Here is a 27,999-nt window from a genome sequence, read left to right on the forward strand (position 1 = left end):
TTTTCCCTCCAAAGTAGAATCTTGCTGTAAATACTCTCTAGCTTTTTTCACTCAGTAATAAATCATGTGCACCTCAGTATATCTGTAAATACTGACCTTACAGCAGTACTGGCCAGTGTTTACAGGCATAGATTCTGAAGTCACAGAGTCCTGAGTTTGAATCCATTTCTGCCACTTGCCAGCTATAAGCCTGAACTGATTCGCCTGTAAAATGAGGATAATAATAGCACATGCCTTCTAGGTTACAAGTATTATGTGCGATGAGGAATGTCAAGTCGTTAGAAGTCCCCGGCACATAGTAAATATACAATAAATTTCAGCTATTTATAATAATTATTTTTGAGAACTGTATAATTTTATATCATGTGTCTACCACAGTTTATCTACCTCTCCTGTATTACTGAACATTAAATATTGGGCACTTGTTTTGTTTACAGTTTTCCAGTTTATAATACAACTCTGCAATATATACATCTTTGCAAATAAATGTGTGCTGCTTTATATCCTTAGCATAAATTTCTGAGGACACAAAAACTGGTGTGTTTCTAAAGCTTTTAATAGTATTTCTAAATAGTCCTCCAAATAGGTTGTGGAACTCAATTCCAGCATTCTTTGTTGTTGTTGAAGATGATTTCTCTTGAGCCGTTCATCTTTCAAAGTGATATCCTTAAAATCCTTATCATTGCCAACTATACTAATATGTGACAGGACAGTTAAGTCATATTCATACATAACACAGAAGTGTTTTCAAAATAGATCAACTTGTTACCCTTGCATCTCATTACTAGAGTATAAAAGATGTTCCTCTTAGAGGAATGTTCTGCTGTGAATCTTTTCATCTTATTAAAATAACATAGCAGTGCTAAATTTTTAACAGTTGGTAGATACCAAGTTTGGATAATTTGTTAGTGGCCTTTTTTTGAAAGCAATTTTTAAATTTCTTGGGTTGTTTTTTAACAGGGAATGCTACTTCACTAAGTTTGATTGCTGAAATGTGTGGATTTGATTTCTCTTGAGCACACATGAGAGAAGGCAGATATAAAAATGTATTTACGCAAGGGTAGCTTAGCCCTGTTCCGAATGATAAAGCTGCCGGGAACCGCAGTAGAATTTATCAGGCCTTGACACGTAGTACTAACGTGCTGCAGTGCAACTACTCAGGTTAAAAGCAAGACGTGCTCTTTAAAAGTTAAAAATGTTTTTCTTCACAACAATTTGACTGCTTTTATTTCCCGCAGGAATGGAACTTTTTTCAATATTTTAACCATAAAAATTAGTTTTCACTGTTTGTGTTCACTTTTTTTTTAAGCAAATCCATGCATGGTCTTGTTAAAATTTACAAACAATGTAGGAAATTGTGAAGAAAAACATAAAAATCACGTTAAATCTCACTGAGCTAATTTTTTTAAAATTGTGGTAAAATATACATAACAAAATTTTACCATTTTAAGTAGTTTTAAGTGTACAGTTTGGCCTTAAATACATACACGCACATTGTTGTGCAGCCATCACCACCATCCATCTGCAGAATTCCTTTCATCTTCCCAATGGAAACTACCCAGCCCCCCTTCCCCTGCCCCTGGCAACACGACCTTATCTTTACTTTGTATTGAAATATAATATTCGTACAGAAAAATGCACATACCACAAGTACAGTGACAACCAAAAAAAAAAATTAAAAACCACCAGGAGGAAGGAAGTATTTGTGTTAATACTGAAGTGCCTTTTTTCTCTGTGGAGCAAGTTGCCAGTACTTTCTAATAGCATGAAGTTGCCTTCTCTTCACTGTCGCATTATTTCAGTTGATCATTTCTGTAGACTGGTGACTAGCTCAGAGCTTACAAGCCTGTGGCCCAGAGCAGAAAAAAAGTGCTGTGTAGTAACGCGGCACAAGACTGGCTTTGCATAGAGCTTAGCCGAGGCTTTTGGAACCGCCCTCAGTTGCACCTTGTGCTATATTAGTACTTCTCAGACAGGAAGAATTTTCTTTCGCTGGTGTAGCTCGTCCGGTTACCTTCAGGGTAAGTGTGTACAGTTCGTGTAAAGAAATGAGTTTCTCTTGTTTAACTTTATCTGATTCTCATTTGGTTCAGCATCTGATTGAAATTTTAGGCATTGAAAAAATACAAATTAAGGAAGTAAAAATAGAATGATCTAGTATAATGCAAAACTTCTTTATAGTTTACAAATATCTGAATATATAGAACTTTGCAGTGTCTTAGGGCTCAGAAATTAGAACTTTTTAGGTTCTAATTTTAAGAGCTTCTGGTTTGACATGTAGATGTTAAGAAACAACAAAGTACTCTCAGAATTCTCTTTTCAAGGGGAAAAAAAACCTGTAAGATCCATATTTGTTGTCCATTCAAGTTGCTGTAACTCAGTTTTGCTAATAGCCACATGCTTTGTGTCTCTAGCATCAGGAACTATTTACCATGGCTAGTAATAAATATAATTAATCTTTATTTTGTGCCCCTGAGCTTTGTTCAGAATATCTTGGAATGGCACTATACGGGTATGTTTTATGAATTGATAAAAACTGAAGTACTATCTCTAAGGCTTATAACAAACTGTATACTGAAAATTAAGATCCAAACGTATATTAGCAAAAAGCCTAGGATGCTGTGACTAAGTTAGATTTACATAATTGAATGTGCTTTACTTTTTAATAGTCTTTTTTTAAAATCAGGAAAATCAGATAAGGCAGCAGACCATTTTTAAAGCAGTTTACTTGGTTTTCACTGGCAATCTGTATGTAAGCCCTGCATCTGGATAGTACCCTGTTTCCCTGAAAATAAGACCTAGCCAGACCATGAGCTCTAATGCGTCTTTTGGAACAAAAATTAATATAAGACCTGCTCTTATTTTACTATAATATAAGACCCGGTCTTATATAATATATTAATTTTTGCTCCAAAAGACGCATTAGAGCTGATGGTCCGGCTAGGTCTTATTTTCAGGGAAACACGGTACTTACCACCCACGTTGTTGTCCTAGGACAAATTCAAGGACAGAAGAATTCAGAGTGCGTGGAGAGTAATCAGTGTAAATTAACTTAATTTCCATGTGCCTCGGTTTAACTCATCTTGAAAAATGCTGTTAAATATTAGGGTAGTGTATGTGGGGAGGATAGATGAATAAATTCTAAGCTCTGAGACTGTATATTTTCATAAGTATCCACAAAATTCTGACCAAGAAGTCAAGTTTTATTTAAGAAAGTTGGTATAAATGGCCAATTTTAAATAACTAGCCTTTGCAATCTATTTTTCCCCTCTGCTTCTCCCTCCTCTCCTCCCCTCCTACCTTTTGCTCTTCAGTTTCATTTTTGTTTATGCCTGTATCGCTAAAGTTTCACTTTCCAGTTTATGAATTTTTTTCACTGCTGCCTTGAAAATTTAATTAGGGAGAATCATTTAAATGCCCCCAAGAAACTGATTTACAATGCTATGGAAATAATGCACTTATAGTTTGATGTGCTAATTACCCTAAGAAAGTGTTGTTATAAAAAACCCAAGCTTATGACAAGTAACAGGTTGCTGGCAAAGTGCACTAAGGTGAATTCATCGTGGATGTTTAGTACTGTTTGCAGGTACCCTGTCCATATTACAGTAACACATGCCTTTTCGTGTGTAAGTAATACACAGTTTGCCATTCAAAATTTCATTACCTTATTGGTGTGTAGTTTAAATGATTCTACAAGAATCAGAATTAAAGTGAGAATCATAACTTTTTAAGCTAATTATATTAATCAATTTAATCTTTTTCACTTTCCCATAAGAGAAAATCAAGTGGATCCTTAAAAACATTCAATTTGCATTCCGATACTTTAAAACTCCTGTAAAGGCAAGTAAATATTTTTCATGCAGACCCAGAACTTTTCAGTCATTGATTTGTAAATATACTTTCAAGGTAAAGTTAATCATCTCAGAATGAACTACCACGATAGCTAAAATTTTCAGTTACCAAGTTTGGGCTATTCCGGTGAAGTTCTTACCTCTTGCTTCATCAGTCTTTAGCCTTGTCCTACCTACGCCTTGTAATGAACTCTTACGGGAGTGACCTGAATCTCGTGCAGAAAGCACACTGTTGTTTTCCACCTTCCACATTATCCAGTCTGCATTTAAAGATTCCAAAGACTTAACTTCAAAACTTCCTTTGAAGAGAGTTCATAGTTCAGGAGTGGTATTTTCTATTTTTGAACATGTCTTCTGCACTTGATGTGTTTTTTCCAACAACCCTTCTCCTGAAGCGTCTGTAACAGGTGACTGCTGGCAGAGTAAGCCAGAACTTTATATACCAAGTATAGGTTTACAAGCCTATTGGTTTAAAAATACCCTGCCCTAATTTTCTGTCTTCTTTAGAATAGTGCCAGAATGCTGACATTTATGCCTTAGTCTTTACACTGTTATAGTGGTAGAGACCGCAGCTTGATTTGTGTATTAGGACTGCAGTGTCACTTTAAGTGAGATTATGTTTGAACAAGGATAAATTCTGGTCAGATTGCCAGTGAAGACTGGGAAGAATGAAGGCTCTGCAGTTGAAATTGGCACAGTATCCACGAACTGTGAGGTTTATGTACAAAAAACGATGTCCTAAAGTCACAAGGTTAGCAGCTGCAAATTTTTTCCATTAGCACATTTCTGATTACTCTGTTTTCATTTGTGTTTTGTTTAAATAAAATTTGATGAGACCATGAGAAAGATGATTACTCTTTCATCTACTAACAGTTTGTTTCCTTTTTTAACCAAGCCTGAATGCTCCAGAAAGAGCCATACTTGGGGGTTGGGAGTGGAGACAATTGGGCTGCTTGACCATGTTTAACAAAAAGACCTTAGATTCCCAGATATTAAAATGTATTCTTCACTGCTTGAATTCTGTTTTTGTTGGGCTTTTCCAATGTTTCACAGAGTACATGGTATTTTTATAAACTCTGTTGTATTTTTCCACATTCTCTTTCCTCTTTATCAAGCTAATAAAATGGTTTTATTTAAATAGTGCCTTCTGAGAAATCTAGATTCCTTTTCAGATATTAAACATCAAAGAAATACCATAAGCATTTAATATTACATGCTTTGGTTTCTATAAATGAGGAAACAGACTTGGTAGGCAGGTTCTGTGGCATCTTTGTTTAAGCCAGAAGGAAATCAGACCAAGGAAAGGTTCCTTAAATTTGACTGTGTGTTTGACTATATACTATATAATCCTCTAAAGACTCCTAACCCCAAACTACCATTATAGTTACATTTTGGGGTTGGTGATCAAATGTTTTATGAGTTATATATAGTGTATATATAGAGAGATAATAGATACTAGATTTTTTTTTCAGATGTGAAAAATTGGAGGTATCTTTTTACTCAGGTCTAAGATGCCATAAATTGTAAGACTATCAACTTACTAACAGCCTTTCTGAGAAAGGAGGGAAAATACTTTTTTATAAGACATTTCCCAATTTTATGCGCTTAAAATGAAAGATGGAGGGATGGATTTTAGAATTTGAGGAAACTTTATATTAATCTGCTATAACACATTTTAATTATAAAGAACACAGATCTAATGTCCAACTTCTGCTACTAGAGTTTAAGGAAACGTCAGATTTTTTTCTCTTTCAGCTAATGCCTTTTCATAATAGGGCTTTTATTATAAAAATTTTACTTATCTAGAATAAAGTCAAGTCATTGAGGACCAAAAAGTAAAGGAATTTTCCCTAAGATTTATACTGCAAATATGAAAAAAAAAATTATGATAATAAGAGATATTTTAAAAACTGCTTCATTTGGTTTAAAATATAGACATGTATAAATTTCACCCAAACCCCTAAAATGATCGTTTAGTTAAAAAACACTATCACATACCTATTTCATGCTAGATTAAAACACAATTCAGATCTTAGTCACATCATTTCATAAAATTAAAGATATTAATATGAGAATAATAAAGAATAAATTTGACTTTTGTGTATCATGTTTCTCTTTACATTCTTTTTATATATTCCTTCATGCATAATTTTCCCGGAAACTTCATCCTTACATGCAGAGAAAATGTTCTTGCAATAAAGCATTTTCTTGCAAATATTAATATATATACTTTATTCAAATCGTAAAACATCATATTAGTTCTTATAAGAGAGCTGCTACTTCTCCACATAAAATTTTTAACCGAAAACTTTGTGAGATAGAGTTAAAATCTTTACTGAGCTGCTTGTAAAGAAAAAAAGATGCCTTCAATAATTTGGTGTTTAAATCAATACAAAAGTACCACCTTCGTATGTCATTAACATACAGGATGAGCCTGAAATGTATGTGCGTCACGTGTACCTTTTTTCTCTCTCTTTTACTGTGACATCACCTGGGGAAATCCAGAAGATTGGATAACCAAGAAATGGCTAATCAAGATTCTGCTGTACATGTGAAAATGGTGGGTATATAAAGATTTCCAGTTCCATTTACTAATGGTGAATCCTCACCACTTTTACCTCTGTCTCTAACCAGATCATTAATTATGGGACTGTAACTTTATGCAGATCTGCACAATGTTTGACATACAATAGAACCTCAGATATTTGTTGAATTGAATTTCAACTTATCTTTGAATTTCTTTTGCTTGAAATATGTGCATTATACTGTTTCTGAACATATAAGATGGTTACCCCATTCCTTTTTGTGCTAAATTTTCCTTGCTCAACAACACACTTAAATCATACAACATGAGGTGTTTTATCTTAGGTCTCTGAATTAAAAATGACAAGCATTTAAATTTAAAAAAAAAGAAAACTTATTGAAAACAGAGTTCATTACATTGTAGAAATTAGGATGAGGCAGGAAAAATACAGGCTTTCGAGTCAGAACTGGCTCCACATCTTCATTCAGTCCTTAAATATTGTAGCTGTGATAACCTTGAATGAGGGCAACAATCTCACTTTTAAGAAATAGGTGTGAAACCACAAACCTCATGTTGCTCTTATTCATCTTGTTCCCCATCTTTACTGAGATATAATTGACAAATGAAATTGTAAGATGTTTGATGTGTACAATGTATAATTTGATATACGTGTATACATTGTGGAAGGATTTCCCCTCTCTAGTTAACGTATCCATCACTTTTCACATATTTACCTTTTGTTTTTTGTTTGTTTGTTTTTTTGGGGTTTTTTTGTTTTTTTTTTTGTGAGAACATTGAAGTTCTACTGTCTCAGCAAAAAAATTATACAAAAATACAAATTTCAACTATATAGTTTATGCTTATATAGTCACCATTGTTATACATTAGATCCTCAGACCTTACTCATAACTAAAATGTTCTTATTCGTACTTAATGAAAAAGCATGTAAAGTGCCTAATAGCACTTAACTTTAAATGTTAATTTCCTGTATTATGTTAGTGAGTGTTTTAACTATGTAACTAGCATATTTATTTGTGGGTGTGGAAAAACATATCCATTCTCCATATTCACAATGATAGAATCCTAAAAATCATAATTTCTCTCTTTTAAAGAGGACAACTACTCCATGATCTCTTTCTTATTTTCTCTTTCTGTTTTGTTGATTTTATTCTTCCTCTTCTCTGTTTTTTATCCTTTCTTTGTCTGGTTTGAGTCCATAAACCACAACATGACTTAGCATGCAGCTTTGTGTCACAATGAACATAAATCTCTTGTTCAGGTTGACTTTCCTCCTCCAGTATATTATGGGAGGGGAAAGCTGATGTAAAGTACTGGTTAAGCTGTTATCAGCGTAGGTTTTGCTGGTAGGATGAAGCATATGAAATTGCTATTTTTATATGTCAAATACAGTCCAATATTGGCAGTTTCATAGGGTTCAACCTAGGAAATGGATGTGAACTTTGCACCCGTTACATGATGAGTATTTGATTCATTGGTATTGAGCATGTAGCTCTGATATGTAGAATTAAATCAGTCTAAACTTATTTTCTTGGTTGAGTAGATTTATTTATTTATTTTTAACCAAAATGAATACGAGTGAGGTAGGAATGTCCTACCATGTAATTTGTTGTTCCCTGGGTCCCAGAACTCTCTAACATGTGTCTCTTTCAGAAGCAAGTAGCCAGTGTAGTCAACCCCCAAAAAGACTATTGAAGAAAAAGAAGCCAAAAGATGATATACGAGTATACTTATGTATTTTTTTTAGTGTCAATGATACGTGTACAGTTTTTAAAAATGAATAAACACATCTTTCCTTTCTAAAGATGTTGCTACATCTTTCCTTTCTAAAAATGTTTGCTTTTCTAAAAATGTTGATATATCTTTTAGGTTGAAAGCTCCTTGGGATTTTATCCTTATTTTTTTTTCTTTTCAAGAATTTTTATAAGAGTATATTTGAGCCCAAACCGACAATATATGCTGGGGAATCAAAATCTCAAATGCTCCTTATTCTTAAGTTTTAATGATCTGACTCCAAATCTCCCCTTCTAGGCTTTACTTCCTCTCTCTCTCTCTCTCTCTCTCTCTCTCTCTCTCTCTCTCCCCCCCCCTCCACCCCTTCCCACCCTCTCTCTCCTTTCCATGTACACTTATGTTCCAGACAAACGGAGCTATCTGTCTTTTTCCCACATTAGACCCTGTGCTTTGATTCTTCCCCAGTCTCTGCATATGCATGTCCTGCTTCTCCTTGAAAGCCTAGCTCACTGGCGTCTTCCTCAGGCCCCAACAGAAATAATCTCAGTTTCTTCTGCTTCCTTTGTAGTTTTTCTGGTCATCTTGGCAAGGTAATAATTATTTAGGTTCCTGTACTGTAATCCATGTTACAGAATATGTGTCCTGAGAATATGTTCTTACGAAGTACATCTTACTGAAACTTTTATATCGCTTACGGAGCTGGGTAACATAGTACCTTGCACTTAATGATCGTATTGTGAATCCATGAAAGAATGTGGCCTACGCTACCTTAATGTAGAGACAGACCAAGCAGGCAGGCAGGGGGAAACGGGTATCCCACAAAATTTAGCAACAAAATTTAGCATAATTTTCCAACAAAACCATAGAATCATCTGTGTATGTGAGTAAATGTACCAGTCTGAAAAGATGTCTTTAAGTGTATACTATTTATGTAGTTACATAAAAATTGTAGTGCCCACTCCTTTGTAATGATGTCTTTTGCTTGTACCAAATACTAACATTGGAAAACAAAGAAAATATATATCCCCTGAGAGCTTTGGACAGAGATTCTTAAGTCATTTAAACTAATTTTTATGTAGGCCATTTTCAGAAAAATACAAGTAAACATCACTAGGGCAATTTGGTGACTATAGCATGCAGCTACTCATTTAGATCTTGTCTCAATAAATGTATCTGTAAGACAATACCAAATACTCTAACACTGCTATACAGAGTTTTGCATAAACCTATATAGCTTTGAAATCAACTTCTTTAGAAATCACTGCTTTTTGAGTATCATAGTAGACTAATAGCAGTTTGTTTCATCTGTACAAATATAACATATTAAAGACCAGCCAGAATAAATGTATGTTGGGTTTTTCTTAGGCATCTTTAGTGTTGATTCAGGTTAAGCTCCAGTCAACCAGCCTACCCTGTTTCTTTGGGGGAAAGCTTTGCCCCTTCCCCAACATTGCCCCCCCTTTTCCAACATTGTACATTATGGCTTTATAAAAGGAACTTGTTTTCTTTTGTTCATAAATGATGAAAATTTTTTGCCCCTATTTATTTTCCATAAAATTGAACAGTCTTTAGACAATTCAAACTAAGTTGCCCTTCAAATTTGAAGTATCCTGACTTTATGTGCTACCAAAAAGGTGTATTTTTGTCCAAGAAGAATATGTACGGATTTGAGGATGTGACAAAAAGTGTGGTGACGTGCTGCGGTGTGTCTTAGTGTTCTGATATTCTGATCATCTTTGGCACTTCCATGTGTAGTTTTAAATTATATTTCTTAGGCCACATTCTAAAATTTTGAGTAAAATGCCCAATAGCTGAGAAGTATTTAGTGATGTTGTATGTGTACTGGGAGGAGTGGGGGAGGGGCGGGAGCGGGTACTGTACTGTATATCCCAAGGCAGATGCAATTATCATTTTTATAATCCTTATACCTGTGTCCCCCACCCTGTTGTGCTCTTTGGAGAAAGTAGCTGTTTTCATCACCATTATTTCATTCTAGTGGTTTCTGGGTATTCACTATTTATATATCTGTATTTGTGGCAGTGAATAGTTATATGCTGTACAAAAGCCTGGCATGGACACCAGTGCCCGTAGCCACTGCTCTTTCAGATACCAGTTATTTAAAATAAGCCCATCTAAAAAAAAAAGAAAGAAAGAAAGGAAAATAAAACCCATCTAGAAGTTGTTGTCCTAGCAGAAACCAGCCTACTTTGAATAGTCTTGGTGCTCTTCTATCCATTATCTGAAACTCGAGGATGTGATTTGCCTGAGGTAGGACGTTTTCCTCACTATGGGCACACTGAAGTAAAATGCCTAGTATTCTTGGTGAAAATATAGTCGGTGTCATGTATCCTCTGCTGCTTTCAGGAATGAGTTAGCTATGGAATCAAGTATACACTGATTCCTATGCATCTGCCAGTTAAGGCAGACTGCCTGACATACAGTAGGCACTTGGTAAGTATGTGTCACACAAAGGAATGGGTTAGTGAATGAGAAAAGGGAATCTAGGAACAAGTGCCTATTGGTTTGTCTCATCTATTGACCAATCACTATAAACATTTGGATTACCTTCTTTAATTGGTTGAAACCCTTTAAAGTTAAAATTGAAATTAAAAGGATCACTGAATGGAGGTTAGCTGCACTGCAGGTTATTCTATGCTACTTAACACGTTGCATACGGCGGGGTTTAAATCCCTCATTCCCCTCTGTTCCGGCAGGTTTTTAAAAGAAACTACTTTAAAATGCACTCTTCTCTTTAAAGCGTAAATGCTTCTATGTCATTTATTATTTTTCTATAAATAATAGATTCTACACATAAATTATTCTATAAATAATTATTCTACAAATAATTCAATAAAGTATGCAAAGGAAAAAGAGTCAACAATAAAAACGAGAATTCTCGTTATCGGTCCTTAACGCATGGCTCAGAAAAAAAAACGAAGATTCTTGTGATCTGTACGCAACGTGTTAAATACGGATTTTTAAAAGTAAGTGTAATATAGATCCAGCTCTTTCATTCATGGAGAAAAATTTAATGTTAGCATTTCATTTCTCTTTCTCATACACTTCTGTATTCATCGTCTGGTCTTTGGAAAACAGCTAAGCATTTTTCCAATTTTTCTAATTTTGTCCATTATCTAGAAACAACATGAGCCCTGACAGACTTACCTGGTCAGATTCTTTTATAGCAAAGATATAAGGTCTAGGGAATTTTTCATAACCGTGTCCATAATACACGTGAAATATGTAAATACTGGTAATAACATACCCAGAATAACAGCATGTAAAATAAAGATTATCGGATACAAACCCTATCCTGAGATTCTCTTACTGCCTGTTTATACTGTGGAGCTGACTATGAAATGATCCGAAATCCCCTCCGTCTTATACCTGTGCTGAAAGAGACTGCACTTGTACTCAGTTTACTCTGATTACTTTCATTCTGTCTGTAGTTTTGTAGGAAAAATAAACAATTCAACATTAAATTGTTGAGAAACACTACAGTCTGCATGAACCAGCCTAATAGCAGCCTAAGCCTAGGTGGTTTAATACCTTTTATAGTTGTCTTAACTTGAAATAAATCAATGAATTTATGCCAAGAACAATGTTCTTTAGGATATAGTACAATAGGGAGCAAAGATCTTGAAGCAAGCAACTTTTCAAATTAAATATATCGAATATATATATATATATATTTTTTTTTTTTTTCTTTTCTCCCGCCCCACCACTCCCTTGAATATATTTTAATGATCTGTACAAAGGTAAACTTGTGGGGAATAATCATGCAGTATTTCCTCTCTGCTAAGAAATGTTTTAAAATGTAAATATGAATACAAGCTAAATCTTAAGCAGAAAAGTTCTTATAAGAAAATTCTTTATCACAAAGTTCAAATATTCTCCATTCAGTTCTTGGATTCTATTTTGATAAATGAATTTTGTTAAAGACATTTTCTTATAACTACATATGTAATAATATTAATTTCAGAAAGCCAGATGCAAAAGCATGAGAATAAGATAAACAATGTACATATGCACATGTCTGTAATCAGGAAAATGAAAATAATGGGAAATAAAACGGTTACCTATTTTTCTTTGGGTAATAGAATTCCAGGCAATGTCTTTTTTTTCCCCCATAATTTTTGAGGTAAGCATACATGGCTTTTATAATTAGAAATATTACACTTTCTGATAATGCATTAATTACAAATGTAGTTTTGTCTTAATCTTCTAGGTGGAAACTACTGATGTGCCTTTAAAATTTTTGTGCGTTTAAGTGGTAATTTGATACAGTGGTTTTGCTTGTTTTTAAGTAATGCCTCAACATTTAAAAATCTTTAAATAATATAAGCTTCTGCTTGGTATAAGGGAACCTGGGAAAACAGGAATTAAAAATAGTCAGTTATTTTCCTTTTATTTGTAGATGCCAGAATTCCAGAAAAGCTCAGTTCGCATCAAGAACCCTACAAGAGTAGAAGAAATTATCTGTGGTCTTATCAAAGGAGGAGCTCTCAAACTTCAGGTGAATAATTATCAAGAAGCCTTTATTACTAAGCCTCTATTTTTTTTTTTTTTTAAGATTTTATTGGGGAAGGGGAATAGGACTTTATTGGGGAACAGTGTGTACTTCCAGGACTTTTATCCCAGTCAAGTTGTTGTCCTTTCAGTCTTAGTTGTGGAGGGCGCAGCTCAGCTCCAGGTCCCGTTGCTAGTTGTAGGGGGCGCAGCCCACCATCCCTTGCAGGACTCAAGGAATTGAACCAGCAACCTTGTGGTTGAGAGCCCACTGGCCCATGTGGGAATCGAACCGGCAGCCTCCGGAGTTAAGAGCACGGAGCTCTAACCGCCTGAGCCACCGGGCCGGCCCCTGAGCCTCTATTTTTAATGTTCAAGTAGACACATTCATGTCATGGTTTACTAAAATGTGAGCAAAGAAAGTTTGGATAGACAGGTTTTGCCTATCCTTTAGGAATGGAAAATCTAAAAGATATATCTAGAGTTGGTCAAAAATACATAGAATAGCCTATTAGAAACAAACCAAAATTAATGGCCTTGAAATAAATTCAGCTTTTCTTTAATATTAAGTACTAAGTTAACTAATACTGTGCATAAATATTAAACCATTTTAAGAATAATGTTAAAATATGTACAGTTTCAAGTTGCTTTTCCATCTTTTAATTTAAAAAAATCACAGTAGTTCAAGTTAAGATGTAACTATTAGGGATAACTAATTTTTAAGAAAAATTTTTTAAAGGAATGTTTTAAATGTAAATTAAATCAACAATCTAGAAATTCAATAAAAACAAAACATTTCTTTCTTAAAACATTTTTGAAAAGAAATTTAGCCCAATCTCCTAAATTTCAAGAGCTGGCAAACTATTACTATGTATCATTCATTGATTGGTATAGTTTATTTACCTAAATAGACAAGTTACATCTAGAATGTAACAGTGTCAATAACTAAAGCACTTCATATAGTTTAACTGCTTTCATTGCATTTTTGTACATTGACTAAGTGGGTTGAAATTGTGCAATATTTTATCTCTATAGATAACTAACCATGTAACCTGCAATTGCAAATTCCAATACTGATTAATCAGATTTTATGTGGTGATAATGCTAGGGCACGTAAGGTATTATCTTGTATTTAAGGTAATTCTCAGGTATGTGAACTGCATTAGAAAACCCAACAGAGAGAGAATAGCTCACAGTGGGGGCCAGGAACCCCACACAGTCCCAGGTCTCTGAGAAGCTTGCAGCACAGTGTCTGCCCTTGTAGCTGTGTTCTCCTAATGCTTTTCCCCCTTGTCTTACAGATAATAACAGACTTTGATATGACACTGAGTAGATTTTCCCACGAAGGGAAACGATGCCCAACATGTCACAGTAAGTGTGGCACTTGTAACAAAGTCATGAAAGTAATCATTATTTTAAGATCCTTTTCTACCTATTATATTGTCTGTGGGATTGGGATTTTTTCTTCTTTTTGGATATTGAAAGTGAGGGAACCTGCTTTTTTCTTACTGTATTTTGAGGATTTGTCTTTTCCCATGTTATATAAATGGCTATTTTCATATATGGTTTTTGTTGCAAAAGGAATAAAGACTTCTACAATGCTTTTCTCCAAATGTAGTCTGTTCATTAGTCAAGAAAATTTTAAATGCATTTTAAATTTTGGATTAACCTAAAGAAATAGTATTTATCACATACTCTGTGTTTTCTAGGAATGTCACTAAATTTTTTAGTGTAAATTAAGTTAAAGAATAAGCTATTAAAATGTGTTTCTAGGATAATATACCTTTTTTGTTTTCCAAAGTTGTCAGTGAATTTTTTAAATAACACTCTTCAGCCTGACACAGAAGCAGTGATATAAGCCTTCTCATTTACTGTTGATGCTTGTGCGAGAAATCATTTTGATAAGTTTCACAAAAACCTCTAAAAGTCATACCCTTTGGTCCAGTAATTCCTCTTTGGAAAATTTCTAATTAGGTCATCCTAAAAGTAGGGGGGAAAACTGTGTTCACAGAAATAATGGTAACTAAGTTCAACATAAATTTATTTATAATAGCAAAAGCTTGGAAACAATCTAAAAATTTTAACACTGTAGAAAATGGTATAAATAATGCCATAACCGCATAACGGAGAATATATAACCATCATGAATGATATGCACGAGGAGATTTTAATTACCTGGAAAAATACAGACTACGATGTGAAGTGCAAAAGAAAGCAGAGTTCAGAAGTATAGATCTGGGTTCGTCTCTTATCTAATTGATAATGTATAAAACTTTAAGACTAAATTTTTAGTAATTCATTGTTAAATGGTAAAATTGTAATTTTTGTTTTCTTTACAATAATCTATATTTTCCAGATTGTCACATTGTTTATTAACGTTTTATTAAGAAAAAAGTATATTTCAAAGATGTATTCCTTTCTTCTATTTAATTAAAAAGGAAGGTGTTAAAGGGACCAGTCAGTATACAATTCACAGTGTTTGAAGACTGAATTATCTAGCTCACTGGTGTAAATAAGGAATCACTAAAACGTGGATTTTAAAACCATTAGATTCTCTATCAATGCCATGTGAATTATGGCACTAAGACCAACAGTTGTAATGACCATGCTGGTTGACTTGGCATTTAAACTTAAAAGAAAGTAATAAGTTATTCATAGTCGTGGCAGCATCAGTCAGACAGAATATTTCTTTTCATGCCTAGTTTGCCTTTTCTCTGTAGATGTCATTGACAACTGTAAGCTGGTTTCAGATGAGTGTCGACGAAAGGTAAGTACTAACAGTAATCCAAGTTCTACTGAAAGACTTCATTGCTCTTTTTGCCTGAGAATTTCTTCAGATTCATTCACACAAATAAGAATGGATTTAAAGTGCTTAGAGCCATACATGGCACGTAATAAACTGTCGGGAAATGTTAGGTTATGGATTATAGCTCTCACCATATCTTAAAGAAAAAATTAACAGTAACTTATTAACAACAAAACTTGCATTAAAAACCTTTAAGCGCTTATCAAAATATTCTGGTTTCCATACATTAACTGGAGAATTAAAATAAAAGCACTTTGGTTTTATGTAGGTTTTGCTCTCTTAACATGACCAGGAAATTGCCTTAGTTCTCTGCTTTTCTTGAGGTATCTGTGTCTCTTAACAAAGACTCCAAATGCGAATCAGATTTAATACTTCCATATGAGAATGAAAGATTTTTGTAGTGATAATTTGATTATAGTCAGTTTCACTGAGTTACTGACCTGAAAATACTGAAAAGAAGAAAGAAAGAAAGAAAGAAAGAAAGAAAGAAAGAAAGAAAGAAAGAAAGAAAGAAAGAAAGAAAGAAAGATGATGAACACACAATGGGATTTATAGATGATGTAATACAGAATTGTACACCTGAAATCTATGTAATTTTACTAACAATTGTCACCCCAATAAATTTAATTTAAAAAAAAAAAAAAAAAAAAAAGAAAGAAAGAAAGAAAGAAAGAAAGAAAGAAAGGTAGCTTTTAGTGGGGATAGTTAGTTATATGTGAACTAAGATCAACAAAGATCTTTTCAGTTGAGAGATGTTTTAGGCACTCATGATCTAATCTTTCCCATTTAAAACAGTTTATGGAAAACACCTGTTTGCATTGTTTTGCTTTCTATAAAACTAAGCAGCTTAATGACAAGTCTGCAATCTTCTTCATGACTAAAGTATTTGTTTACTTCTAGTTACTGCAACTAAAGGAAAAATATTATGCTATTGAAGTCGATCCCACTCTTACCATAGAAGAGAAGAACCCTTATATGGTAGAATGGTATGTATTGGGCAATAGGAGGGTTAAAAATATAATAAAACAATATTGTAGCTACAACTAATGGTTTATTTCCCCGCGGTACTGTATGTAATTTTATAAATTATCCAGTGAGTTATAAACTCTTAACTCTCTAATCACTCTAACAGTCTAGCACTTGGTTTGTTCTGTTTTATTAAGATGAAGATCAATGTTACCCGAACCCCCATGTTTTTTAACTTGACTCTTCCTGCCTGCGTGCACTGACCCAAAGAAATGCACGAGCAGGAGTTTGCACTATTGAAAGAAAAAATAGTTTAATATTGAATTGGCCAATACGGAGATGGGGAGTTTATGCTCTAAAAAAAAAAAAACCCGGCTCTCTGATGGCATGTAGGTTAGAGATTATATAGGGCAAAGTCAGAAAAACACCGTGGGTTAGGGGGTTCAGGGTTATGCTGGGAGCTGATTGGTCAGAGGTGAGGTAAGGGTAATAAATCATTTCTTCAGGTCTTGCGGACAGTTCTGAGGTCTGGTTTTAGGGTCTCTCTGCCTGGTCTTATGGGAAAGTAGCTAGAGGGTCCTTCCACTTTAGGATTTAGGAGCTGAAACATATCTTATGTCAAGATGTTATCTGCAGCCTGCCAGAGGTCTGGACCTTGTGACCATTGGTCAGGTCTGGGCTACTGTCATCTGCTGCCTTGGGGGTTGCTGATTATCCGGGGGAAGGTTAGGTCTCTGAGGGGAGAGAGGGAGGTGATTTCTAGAGCTGGGATTTAAAATTAAATTTAATCAAAGGCATAGGGACCCTTGGTCTCATCAGTAGGAATAAATATTAAGTCCACACTTAAGCCTTCAACTCAAAACAAGAATTTTTTGCTTTAAAGTATATGGACAAAATGTGGCTGGATGTGTAAAGAAAAACAGTTAGGATTTAAATGGACTCTGAACTCAGTTGGAACCATCAGGTGACGGTTACTGAGAAATGGACCTCAGGTGTTGGTTGCATTAATTGAAATGCAGCATTCTAAGCAGACCACACTGCAGGCATTGTGTCGAATCCTGGGAGAATGCTGTTAAGAGACATGCTGACCAACTTAGACTGTGTCAGAGGAGTCCACTACGATAATCACAGGAATTGGAGTCGTTCCATTTGAGGAACATCTCAAGGAGTAGAGAATTTTGATTGAGAAGCAACATCTTGTAGTTTTAGAATCTTAAGCGACCAGGAAAAGTGTTTATATTTCATGATCCCATCACCCAGCTGAATACCTTGCACATTCAGTCAATGTTTATGGCATAAAATGTTGAAGAGGTTAGACTCACTCTACATGCCTGTAGAAGCTGAACTGGAACGAGACTCAGAAGGAAGACTGAGTTCAGCTCAATGAAAGGACTGGGTGGCAATCAAAACTTTCTAGCAATGGTATAAGCTTCCCTGGAGAGAATGAGCTCACTGACAGGATGGGAGCCAACCCAGAGAGGGGGTTTCACTGAGGAATATTACAGGGGGATTTTTAGGTGTCGGGTGGAGAGGGTCTAAAGGCCTGCCATACTGAGATGCTGTGATTATAGATGCTTTTATGTAATTATGAAGCACATATATTTAAAACTTTCCATAGCAAGGATTTTTCCTCTTGCTCACTAGGCAGCATCTTCAGTACTTAGGCATTTTGTGAAAATTCAGACTACAAGCAGATGAGAAAATGGCTTCGCTCTAATTCCTATTGCAATCAGCGAAATGATTGTGCATCTCTAGGTTGGATTCAGTTCTTATCTGTAGACTGAGGGAGGTATCCTTTCATTATCTTATTAACACATTTAAAGTAAGCCATAGTTTGAGGAGAACTGGGAAATGCAGTAAGAACATGCGTTTCACATTTTGAGACGTGTGGGGTATACATTCATTAGTGATGAATTTAAATCCAAAATACGATGGAATGAAATACTTCATTTTCTTGTACTGAAGAATGCTTTGTAATACAGATAACAGTTTTAATTTGCTTTAATGGATATTCTCTTTTCCTTTGGTCATAAACTCCAGGTACACTAAATCACATGGCTTGCTTGTTGAACAGGCTTTACAGAAAGCTAAACTTAGAGAAATTGTGGCAGAATCTGACGTTATGCTCAAGTAAGTTTCTTGGGTGTTTTTGTTGTTAAATGTCTACAGACTTGAACTGTTGTTACATACACATTCAGGTGTGCATTTTTATTAAAATAATCTCTACCAATATCCCATATAAAAACATCCAGAATATGCCACCTAAAAAGAATTTAGAATGACATGTTAGATTTTGGTATAGGGAATAAAAGACTCGTGAGCTTGAAGCACTAATTGGCATTTTCTTTCTCCAAATGAAAATTTTCAACACTAACTTACAAATTTATGAAGCCAAGACCATTTTGAAATGGTTTAGCAAAATATTTTTCAAAGACGTGAAATGTGAAAAGAATGTTTATAAATCAAATTGAAAAGTATTTAGCTAAATAAATACCATTTCTAAATTGACATGAATCTACTTTCTGAATTCTCAAAGTCCCTTGAAAACTATCTCTAGGAAAGGTGAATATGTTTTAACAAATACTAAAAGTAATTTCTAATACATGAATTATAAGATAAACACTTTAAAGCTTATTTGCAATTCTGTTTACCACCTCTTAAAATTTTCAACTCACTGGGCCAATATGCTATTGCTTTTTTCGTGTTTTCTTTCTTTTTCTGATGATGCTACATTTTAAGGTGATCTACTTCTAAGGAGGAAAGCATTAAATTATCAGAAAGAGGTGAAGACAGCTAGTATTTCATTCTTTTGTTAGGCAGCTTATCCTATAGCCCAGGAAGAGTAACAAGGGAAGAAAAGGTTTTACGGTCGACACATTACCTACAGCTGCCAGATCTCAGGGGAGAGACGCCAGATGTGAAGAGACTGACTACAGCTCGGTCCTTGCCGCTCTGCTTTCTAACAATAGGGAGTAGATGAGCAGGATGCCGAGCAGGTCTCCCTGCTCACCCTAAGTGTGTTTCTCAAGGTATGCTTTCATGAAGTGAGCCATAGTCAATGTGACTCTAAAAATCACCTCATTTTTACTGTTAGAATTGATTAAAAGGAGGGTAAAAAGTGAATTATTATTTGAAAAACTTGTCTTAGTAGAGTCCTACATCAATAACATCCACCTTGGGCAGTATTTTGAAATGAGAACGTAAGTGAGCTATAGGATTAGGTGGAAATATTTAGCTTTTTTAACATCTAGGTGACAAAGAGACACGTCCTGCAAGCTTAACAATCATATCGTACCCCCATCTTGCAGGGAAGGATATGAGAACTTCTTTGATAAGCTCCAGCAACACAGTATCCCTGTGTTCATCTTTTCGGCGGGTATCGGTGATGTACTAGAGGAGATTATCCGTCAAGCTGGTGTTTATTATCCCAACGTCAAAGTCGTGTCCAACTTCATGGATTTTGATGACAATGTAAGAATATCACGTCATTCTTTATAATTACTTTTAAAATCTGAAAATGTTTTAATCATGTAGATGCATTTGTTGTGTATTGTTTCATGAAGACTCATTAAGATTAGGCCAAGTTGATAGGCCTCCTGGGTGACTCATCCTCTCTCCCAGAGTTATACCCATAACCGTATTTTAAAAATTATAACCCTTAAACTTTTGTTCCCCAAGCTACAGACTAATGTTAAAATTAGTTACACTTGTTTTAATGTAATTTAATGCAACAACTGTGAAGAGTTAACCTCTATAGGTAGAAAAAAACAAGTGAATCAGAACTGATGTAATGTGACCGAGTTCCTCTAATCGATGCAGTATATTATGATATACATAGAATGGGACCTTTTTGTTAGGAAGCAAATGAAAAGTGAAAATTGGACTTTCAACTCATATTTAGTATTTCAAATAGTCTCTAGGAAGTCATTTACTTCTCAGAGCCCTTCTTACCTGTCATGAATGTGAAAATGCAACAAGTAGAATTTGCAAAACCTGTTCTTTCAAAGGATTTGTATTTTTAACAGGGGGTGCTCAAAGGATTTAAAGGAGAACTAATTCATGTATTTAACAAACATAATGGTGCCTTGAAGAACACAGAATATTTCGATCAACTAAAAGACAACAGCAACATAATTCTACTGGGAGACTCCCAAGGAGACTTAAGAATGGCAGATGGAGTAGCCAATGTGGAACACATTCTGAAAATTGGGTATCTAAATGATAGAGTAAGTATAGAAATCTGTCATCTCATTCTCTTTTATGAAAGAAGTAGGGTGAAACTGGACAGGTTAGCAAAGGTGCCTGAGAAAGTAGTTATTTTAGTGACATTTGGATTGCGCTTTACCCCTTCACTTTGGTGATGAGTAAAGGAGCTGGTATGCACAGGTGCGCGCTATAGGTGTTGGCAAAGGAGGGTGTGCAATCTAAAAGGTCTCTCTGGCCCCTCCCCAATAGATGCCAATAGCACTCTCCAGTCACAGCAGTCAAAACTCCAGACTTTGCCAAATGTTCCTTGGTCACAACCTCCCCAGTTGAGAACCACTGGACTGGAGAGAAATCATTTTGAGAGAAAAGCCATCATGTGGGAAAATTTCTGTCAGTGAGTCTTAAAATTTTGAATAGTTAAAAATATTAATTCATTTCAAATGTCTTTTTTTTTATTATTATTATATTTATTGGGGTGACAATTGTTAGTAAAATTACATATGAAAGTGAATTTAGGGGCCAGCCTGGTGGCTGAGGCGGTTGGAGTGCCATGCTCCTAACGCCCAGGTTGCCGGTTCGATTCCCACATGGCCCAGTGAGCTGCGCCCTCTACAGCTAAGATTGTGAACAACAGCTCTCCCTGGAGCTGGGCTGCCGTGAGCTGTCATGGGCTGCTGTGTGCTGCCATGAGCAGCCAGTGGCCAGTGTGAGTGGCCGGCAGCCATCGTGCCTGAAGTCTAGCCAAGAGCCGCTGTAAGTGGTCGACCAACGACTGGCGACTGACTGCCTCAGCCGGGGAGGAGCGCAAGGCTCATAATACCCGCCTGGGCCAGGGAGCTGTGGCTACACAACTAGACTGAGAAAAACGGCTTGAACCGGAATGCAGGGGGGAGGTGGAAGAGGGGAAAAAAAAGTGAATTTAATTTACACCATTTTGCCCAATGGCTCTAACATAGCATTGAGGTACATACTGAAATCCTTTGCTTCTCTTTCCTGTATATTAATCTTTGTTGTTGTTGTTGTTTTTGTTCATTAGGTGGATGAGCTTTTAGAAAAGTACATGGACTGTTATGATATTGTTCTAGTAAAAGATGAATCACTGGATGTGGCCAACTCCATCTTACAGAAGATTCTGTAAACATGCATTCTTCCAGAAGATGCCTGTCCTGTGGATGCATTTGAAACAAGAACTGCTTGTGTGTTCATCTTGCTGAAAGACTTTTATTTATAATAATATATTCTTGCTCTTGAAGTTTTTTCCTCTACATTACTGAAGTATTTTCAGATATGTTGAATCTACCAACTGGAAACTCCTTTTTCTCCACCTCTTTCAGTACACTCCCCACCATACTTTTTAACATTAAAAAAAAAAAAAAAAATCTTAAAAGTCAAAATTTGAAAAATAACTCCCTATATTTCCAGAGTGAATTTTGTAGTGTAATGTTATCATGAAGTTTTGTTTACACTGGGGAAGTTTGATGTACGTGATTTTTAAGTTATTGCCATTTATGTAATTTGGGTGAATTATGCAGATGGTATCACCATCTCCTGAAATTGTGTTATGTAGGTTATTTTGTTTTGGGAACACTGATATTTACCAGAAAATACTGGTGATTGTTTGAAAAAACTTGGTATCCACTTGTGACTAATCATTATAAAATGTTCTGTATTGATGCACTGATAATAAACATGACATGAAGAGCTTTTTTCATTCTACTGGCAAGACTATTATTCATTCATTCAACAAATATTTATTAAACACCTGCCATGTTTTTCTAGTGTGTATATGATATACTATGTCAGTCACCGTCAGGAAACAAAGTATAGCTGGGTCTCATGGAGACTAAAACTGAATATTACAAAGTCAGGAACCGACATTACTCTCTGTAGTCTGACTTCCCATTCCAAATTTTTGCTGCCCCATAAATGGTTTACACAAGGCTTAGACTTGCCATTGTGATAAATTTGACCCTGACACTAACTCTGGAATTCCAGTCTATGAGCAACTCATTGGATTTCTTTGAAGCATCTGAACTGTGACACGCACAAAGCACAAAATTCTGGACATCCATTGTGGTCAGAAATCTCTAGCCCAATCAGATGTGGCAGGGAGGCAGAGTCACACAATGAAAACCTTGCTCTTGGGGCAGCCCATCCTTACCTTCCATCACTACTCCTTTTCCTAATAAACAAAAGTTATATGCTGGCAAAAAGTAGGCTATATTCTCTGCTTCGATATTTCCAAAATCAAACCCCAAACCAAGCTTCTTGATTAAAGCAGACAGCATGGCGTGGGAGTCTCAGAATTAGCTGGAGGTCTTTTTCATAGATAATTGGTGGGACCTCTGACCTAATGATAGCTTTTTACCCCTGTATTGCTATTGGAGCTCACCCTACTGGCTATTTTCCGAAGGAAGTTAGAGTATGCTTCCACAAACAAGCACACTGCACAGTGTACATGTAAAGAATACTGAAGTTATGACCTGCACTGCAGTCGTATCTCAGCCCTTTATTAATAATACTACAGAAAACTTCTTAGCAAGATGGCGGAGGAGATAAACACTGCCTGCATCCTTCCATGAGCACATTAAAATTACAGCTAAATTATAGAACAGTCAACCTGGAGAACCATCTGAACTCTAGCCAAACAGAACTAAAAATATAAAGCCACGACGAGACTGGTAGCGGTGAAGACGCAGAACCCACCCCAAACCTCCGTGTGGCAGTGGAGAATCAGGAGCGGTATCTCAACAGTGGAGGTTACCCCCGAGGAGTGAGGGCCCCAGGCCCACCACCCCCACCCCCCGCCACACACACACACACACACACACACACACACACACACACACACACACACGGCTCCCCAGCCTGGTGCCGAGAAGAGGAGCCCCCACAACACCTGGCTGTGAAAAATGGGATTTCAACAATCCAAGTGGGACAAGAGGCTGCAGGAAACCCAGGCATCCTCTTAAAACGGCCGACGCACAGACTCACTCGCTCGCAGGCACTCACCTTGGGCTCCATCAGAGGGATGGTGCCGGGGGCTTCAGAGGCGTACGGGTTGGGGGGCAGACTGAGGTGTGTGGCTTCAGGTGGGGGGGACTAGAAGACAGCATTTCCCTGGTGAGGTATCCTTCCGTGAAGCCAGTAGGTGGACGCCATCTTGTCTCTGTTGAGCCCGGGCCCCACAGGTCAAATCTGAATCTGATTGGCCCGGTGAGCTCCACTCCTCTGCCAGAGACTCCGCCCCACCCACTCTTATACGGCTGGAGGCACTTTCTTAGCAGCAGCCAGACCTGCCCACATTGCACTTTCTTGGAAAACTTTGAGTCTAGCAGGCCCCAGATGAGCAACAACTAGCCTTGGTGTGCTCTGAGACTTCTGCTGAGTCGCTCCAGGCTCAGTACTGGCAACAAACCAGAATTTACATTTACCTGATGACCACAATTCCTCCCACTCTAGGGACTCCCTGAGACCCTGCCTCACCCAACTTGCATACCGCACAAGGCACATTATCTGCGGCTGAACCGTTCAGGAGCCGGCAGGTGGCAGCGAGCCTTTGGATGACCTGGCTTTTTGCAGAGGTACCCTAGGTCCAGTACTAGTGGCAGCCATCCTCCGTTCATAGTGAGGCCTCTCCCACATGTCTCCAGGTTTAGCACAGGCAACAAGCAAATAACCGTAGATCGCTTTATAACTCCTACCAGGTAGTCGCTGGCTGGTCCCTGGCAGTGGGTGACCTGGGCTTGCGTCAGAGTTCCTCCCAAGAGGCCCCAGAACCAGCATACTTGGAGGCTGGCTTCAGACCACAGCAGTGCACTGCCCAACTAGCCCCACAAGCAGCACACACAAAGGATGGTCTCAACAGGCACCAGAGCCTGCTGGGGTGAGTCCCACTCCATGTTGTAAGCCCCCCTGCACAGCAGCCCATAAACTGTAGACGTGGCCAAACTCCACCGCCAATCAGCCTGAGGGTCAATCCTACCTATTGACATGCCAATAGCAATCAAGGCTCAACTTGATTATAACAGGATGGCACACACAACCCACACAAGGGACACTCCTGGAGCACCCCAACCAGAGAGACTGCCACTGGGCCCCACAGGACACCTACTACATAAGGCTGCCTGGCCAAGACTGGGAGACATAGCAGATATTCCTAATACATAGACACACAGAGGCAGCCAACATGAGGAAACAAAGAAATGCATCCCAAATGAAAGAACAGGAGAAAAATCCAGAAAAAGAACTAAATGAAATGGAGCCTACCAGAGACAGAGTTCAAAATAATGGTTATAAGGATGCTCAAGGAACTTAGTGAGAACTTCAACAGAGAATGGCAAGCATAAAAAAGGACATAGAAACCATAAAAAAGAACCAGTCAGAAGTGAAGAATACAATAACTGAAATGAAGAGTGCACTAGAAGGAATCACTAGCAGACTAGATGAAGAAAAGGATTGAATCAGCGATTTGGAAGACACAGTAGTATAAAACACCCAATAAGGGGCCGGTCCAGTGGCTCAGGCAGTTGGAGCTTAGCAGTGTGTCACCAAGACAAGTCATTTAACCTGTGCTCCAGTTTCTCATCTATAAAGTGAGGTGATATATCCTCTAGATTTGTGAAGAGATGTGCTCACCTGCATCTATGTATTAAAATTTATATTCGCATTTATAATAGCTTAGCACAAGTATTGAATACTGTTAGCCATTATCCATGCACAAAAATTATATCCCTGAGCAATCTGGGTGAACTGATGAAACGGAAAGATCTTTTGCAGCCCTAGTACCTCGGTAGTATGTGGTAACCACCACATTTCTAAAGAGTCTAGCATTAGCTGGTAGTTTTTTTCCATTTACAATTTTACATTATGAGGTAAAGCAGTTTTGAGAGCTAAGCTGGAAAAAAAACTGTCAGAGTGATTTCACAAGATATCTCCATTCCATGGTTTAACAGACACCAAAGTTGTTTAGGTAGATTAGATTATTGACGGTTCTTTTCACCAGAGTCAAGGTCAGGGTTTTCTCTTCGGTATCCCCTCTGGAGAATCAGGAAGGAAAAGATGCATGTGATCTTGAATGACTAACTCTGAAATTCACCCAAAATTCATCAATCATGCTGCATTTTGTACTTAGTCTTGTGTTTCAATTACAAGTTTAACAGATAAGACAAAAAAGTACATGAGGTATAAGGGGCACAGGCTTTGACATCAGTCAATCCTGGACCTGAGGCTTTGATTCTATGACGTGGAGTAAGGCTCTGACTTTTCTAAGCCTTGGTTTCCTCATCTGTAAAGTGGGGTATTAACTCTAGAGGTGAAGATTAAATAAAAGTTCAACAAATATTTAAGGCCTTAGTGTGTGCTAGGTTCCAGAGAAACAATAGTTAACAAATCAGACATGCTTCCTGCCTTCACGTAGCTTCCATCCTAATGGAGAAAACAAGTAAGCCATTATCAATAAGACACATGTTCTGAAGAAGACAACACAAATAACAGGGACATATTTTAGACAAGGTGGTCAGAGGTGCTCTCAGGAGATAACAGTTAAGCCAAAGCCTAGGATAAGAAAAGGCCAGCCATGTGACAAACTGAGGGAGAAGCATTCCAAGGAAAGGAGACACCACATGCAAAGGTCCCAAGTAAGAAAATTTAGGGTGTTCAAAGAACTGAGAAGTGGTTTAACAGTATTTTGAGCAAAGGAAAGAATGGGCTCAGGTGAACGGGAAGCACGTGGGTGCCAGATCACACGGGGCTTCGTAAATCATTAGTCTGGTTTTACCCTCTGCCAAGGAGTGCTGTGATCACACTTGCTGACATGGGGATGATGGGCTCGTAGGGGCAGATACACCCAAGCAAACCTGTTGGGGGGCCACTGTAGCAGTCCACACTAGAAATTATGGTAGGTTGGTGGAACTGAAGCAGTGTTGCTGGAGAGGTGGATTGTTTTCAGTAGGCTAGATTTAGAAATGCCAACACTTGCTGTTGGATTGAATGTGTGGGGTGAGAGAACAGGACGGGGCGCACAGATGTCTGCTTTGAGCAAATGGGTGCAAGGGTAGGATGAGAAATAGGCGTGGCTGTAGGGTGCTAGGGAGAGGGGGCTACACATTCTGTTTTGGACATACAAGGATTGAGGTTTCCTGTAAGATCGACCAGAGAAGGCACCAAACAGGCAGACTAGAGCACAAAGCAGAAATTTTGGCAGGAACTATAAATTTGGACATTATTTGTATTTAAATGAGATTTACATATGGCCAGTATAAGCTGGAAAAAAATCTCCTAACCTGAAATTCCAACATTAAGAATGAAGACTGTACAGAATCAAACACTATTTTAATAGTCTTCGAAGTTTGACACCCGAAACTAGCAATAAATAACTGGGAGGCGTAGTCTTGTTTTATAAAAAGACCCCAGATCCCACCAGAGAGCCAAAAAGGACTTAGAGGAAGTAAGTTTGTCTCTAGTGACCTAAGATATTAGTATGCTTACGTACAACCTTGCAGTCAGGCCAACTTCCCTACCGAAATGAAATCTTTTTCCTGTCCTTTAAGTAATAGTTTTGAAAAGCATTATAAATTCCTAAGTAATGGGAGACCAAAACTCCCTGGGTTTTAACAAAACAGTGCAGAGTGCTTCTGCTTGCAAAGTCACCTAGGGCTGGCGTTTCAAGCACACTGGTCACATGCATGCTCAGATACCATGTTCTCTAAAATACTCTAATCCCCCACTAGGCATCAATAGCCTCATTCATCTTTAGGGCCCAAAGTTCAAAATCTGTATGTCATAAATTAGGTGTTCTTAATCTAGAGCTTATAGATAAAATCTGTATGTCATAAATTAGGTGTTCTATCAGGAGCTCCAAGGTGACTCCAATGGCAGACACTGAGTATAAAATGTGCTTAAGAAAAATGCTGTGTGGCCTCTCCAGCCTATATTTGGTCCCTAATTAGTACTCACAGCCTTGCCAGCAGAGGTATAACCCATAACCATAATGCAAATATAAGCAAGTGTTGCAGTAACATCATAAAGTGAGGGCAGCTAAGCAGATTCCAGAGAGATTTAAGCCTTTGATATATCAATATCATGCTATCCTTAGTGACAGCACTCACCAATAAGCCAAAGGTTCATAAAGATAAACACTGCATGGTATCACTTATGTGTGAAATTTTTTTTAAAAACAGAACTTGAAGTCATAAAAACAATAAAAAAAATGGTTGCCAGGGGTTGGCGGGTCAGGAAAATAGAGAGAGGTTAGTAAATGGGTAAGCTAGATAAGGTCTGAGGATCTAATGTATAACTTGGTGACTAAGTCCATAAGACTGCATTGTTAGGTGTTATCTTAACAATGCATTGTTAATAGTTGAAATCTGCTAAGAGAGAAATGT

General features: G+C 37.0%; 1 protein-coding gene and 1 long non-coding RNA gene across 4 annotated transcripts in view; one reads left to right on the forward strand and one right to left on the reverse strand.

The window, feature by feature from the left end:
* The window catches only part of NT5C3A (5'-nucleotidase, cytosolic IIIA), a 40,587-nt gene extending 18,257 nt beyond the window's left edge, over positions 1-22,330 (forward strand). The window contains exons 1-10 of one of the 3 annotated variants that reach the window (XM_019757316.3): positions 1,880-2,021; positions 6,357-6,411; positions 12,545-12,643; positions 13,938-14,007; positions 15,357-15,403; positions 16,343-16,428; positions 18,449-18,538; positions 19,717-19,879; positions 20,434-20,634; positions 21,651-22,330. In XM_019757316.3, coding sequence (XP_019612875.3) covers positions 6,376-6,411; positions 12,545-12,643; positions 13,938-14,007; positions 15,357-15,403; positions 16,343-16,428; positions 18,449-18,538; positions 19,717-19,879; positions 20,434-20,634; positions 21,651-21,752 — 894 coding nt within the window. In that variant the 5' untranslated portion in view covers positions 1,880-2,021; positions 6,357-6,375 and the 3' untranslated portion in view covers positions 21,753-22,330. Of the gene's footprint in view, positions 1-1,879; positions 2,022-6,356; positions 6,412-12,544; positions 12,644-13,937; positions 14,008-15,356; positions 15,404-16,342; positions 16,429-18,448; positions 18,539-19,716; positions 19,880-20,433; positions 20,635-21,650 lie in introns of those variants that run through there. The other 2 variants (XM_019757317.3, XM_019757319.3) reach the window with 2 other exon arrangements.
* On the reverse strand, positions 1,693-4,428 carry LOC148758323 (uncharacterized). Its single transcript, XR_016021025.1, has 2 exons — positions 3,992-4,428; positions 1,693-2,096 (listed from the first exon to the last, which is right to left on the reverse strand). It is a non-coding gene; the product is annotated as an uncharacterized LOC148758323 (long non-coding RNA).
* Positions 22,331-27,999: the final 5,669 nt, after the last annotated feature.

Source organism: Rhinolophus sinicus, chromosome 4, assembly GCF_057876585.1.
Source record: "Rhinolophus sinicus isolate RSI-liver-muscle chromosome 4, RSI-T2T, whole genome shotgun sequence".
Taxonomy (NCBI): Eukaryota; Metazoa; Chordata; class Mammalia; order Chiroptera; family Rhinolophidae; genus Rhinolophus; species Rhinolophus sinicus.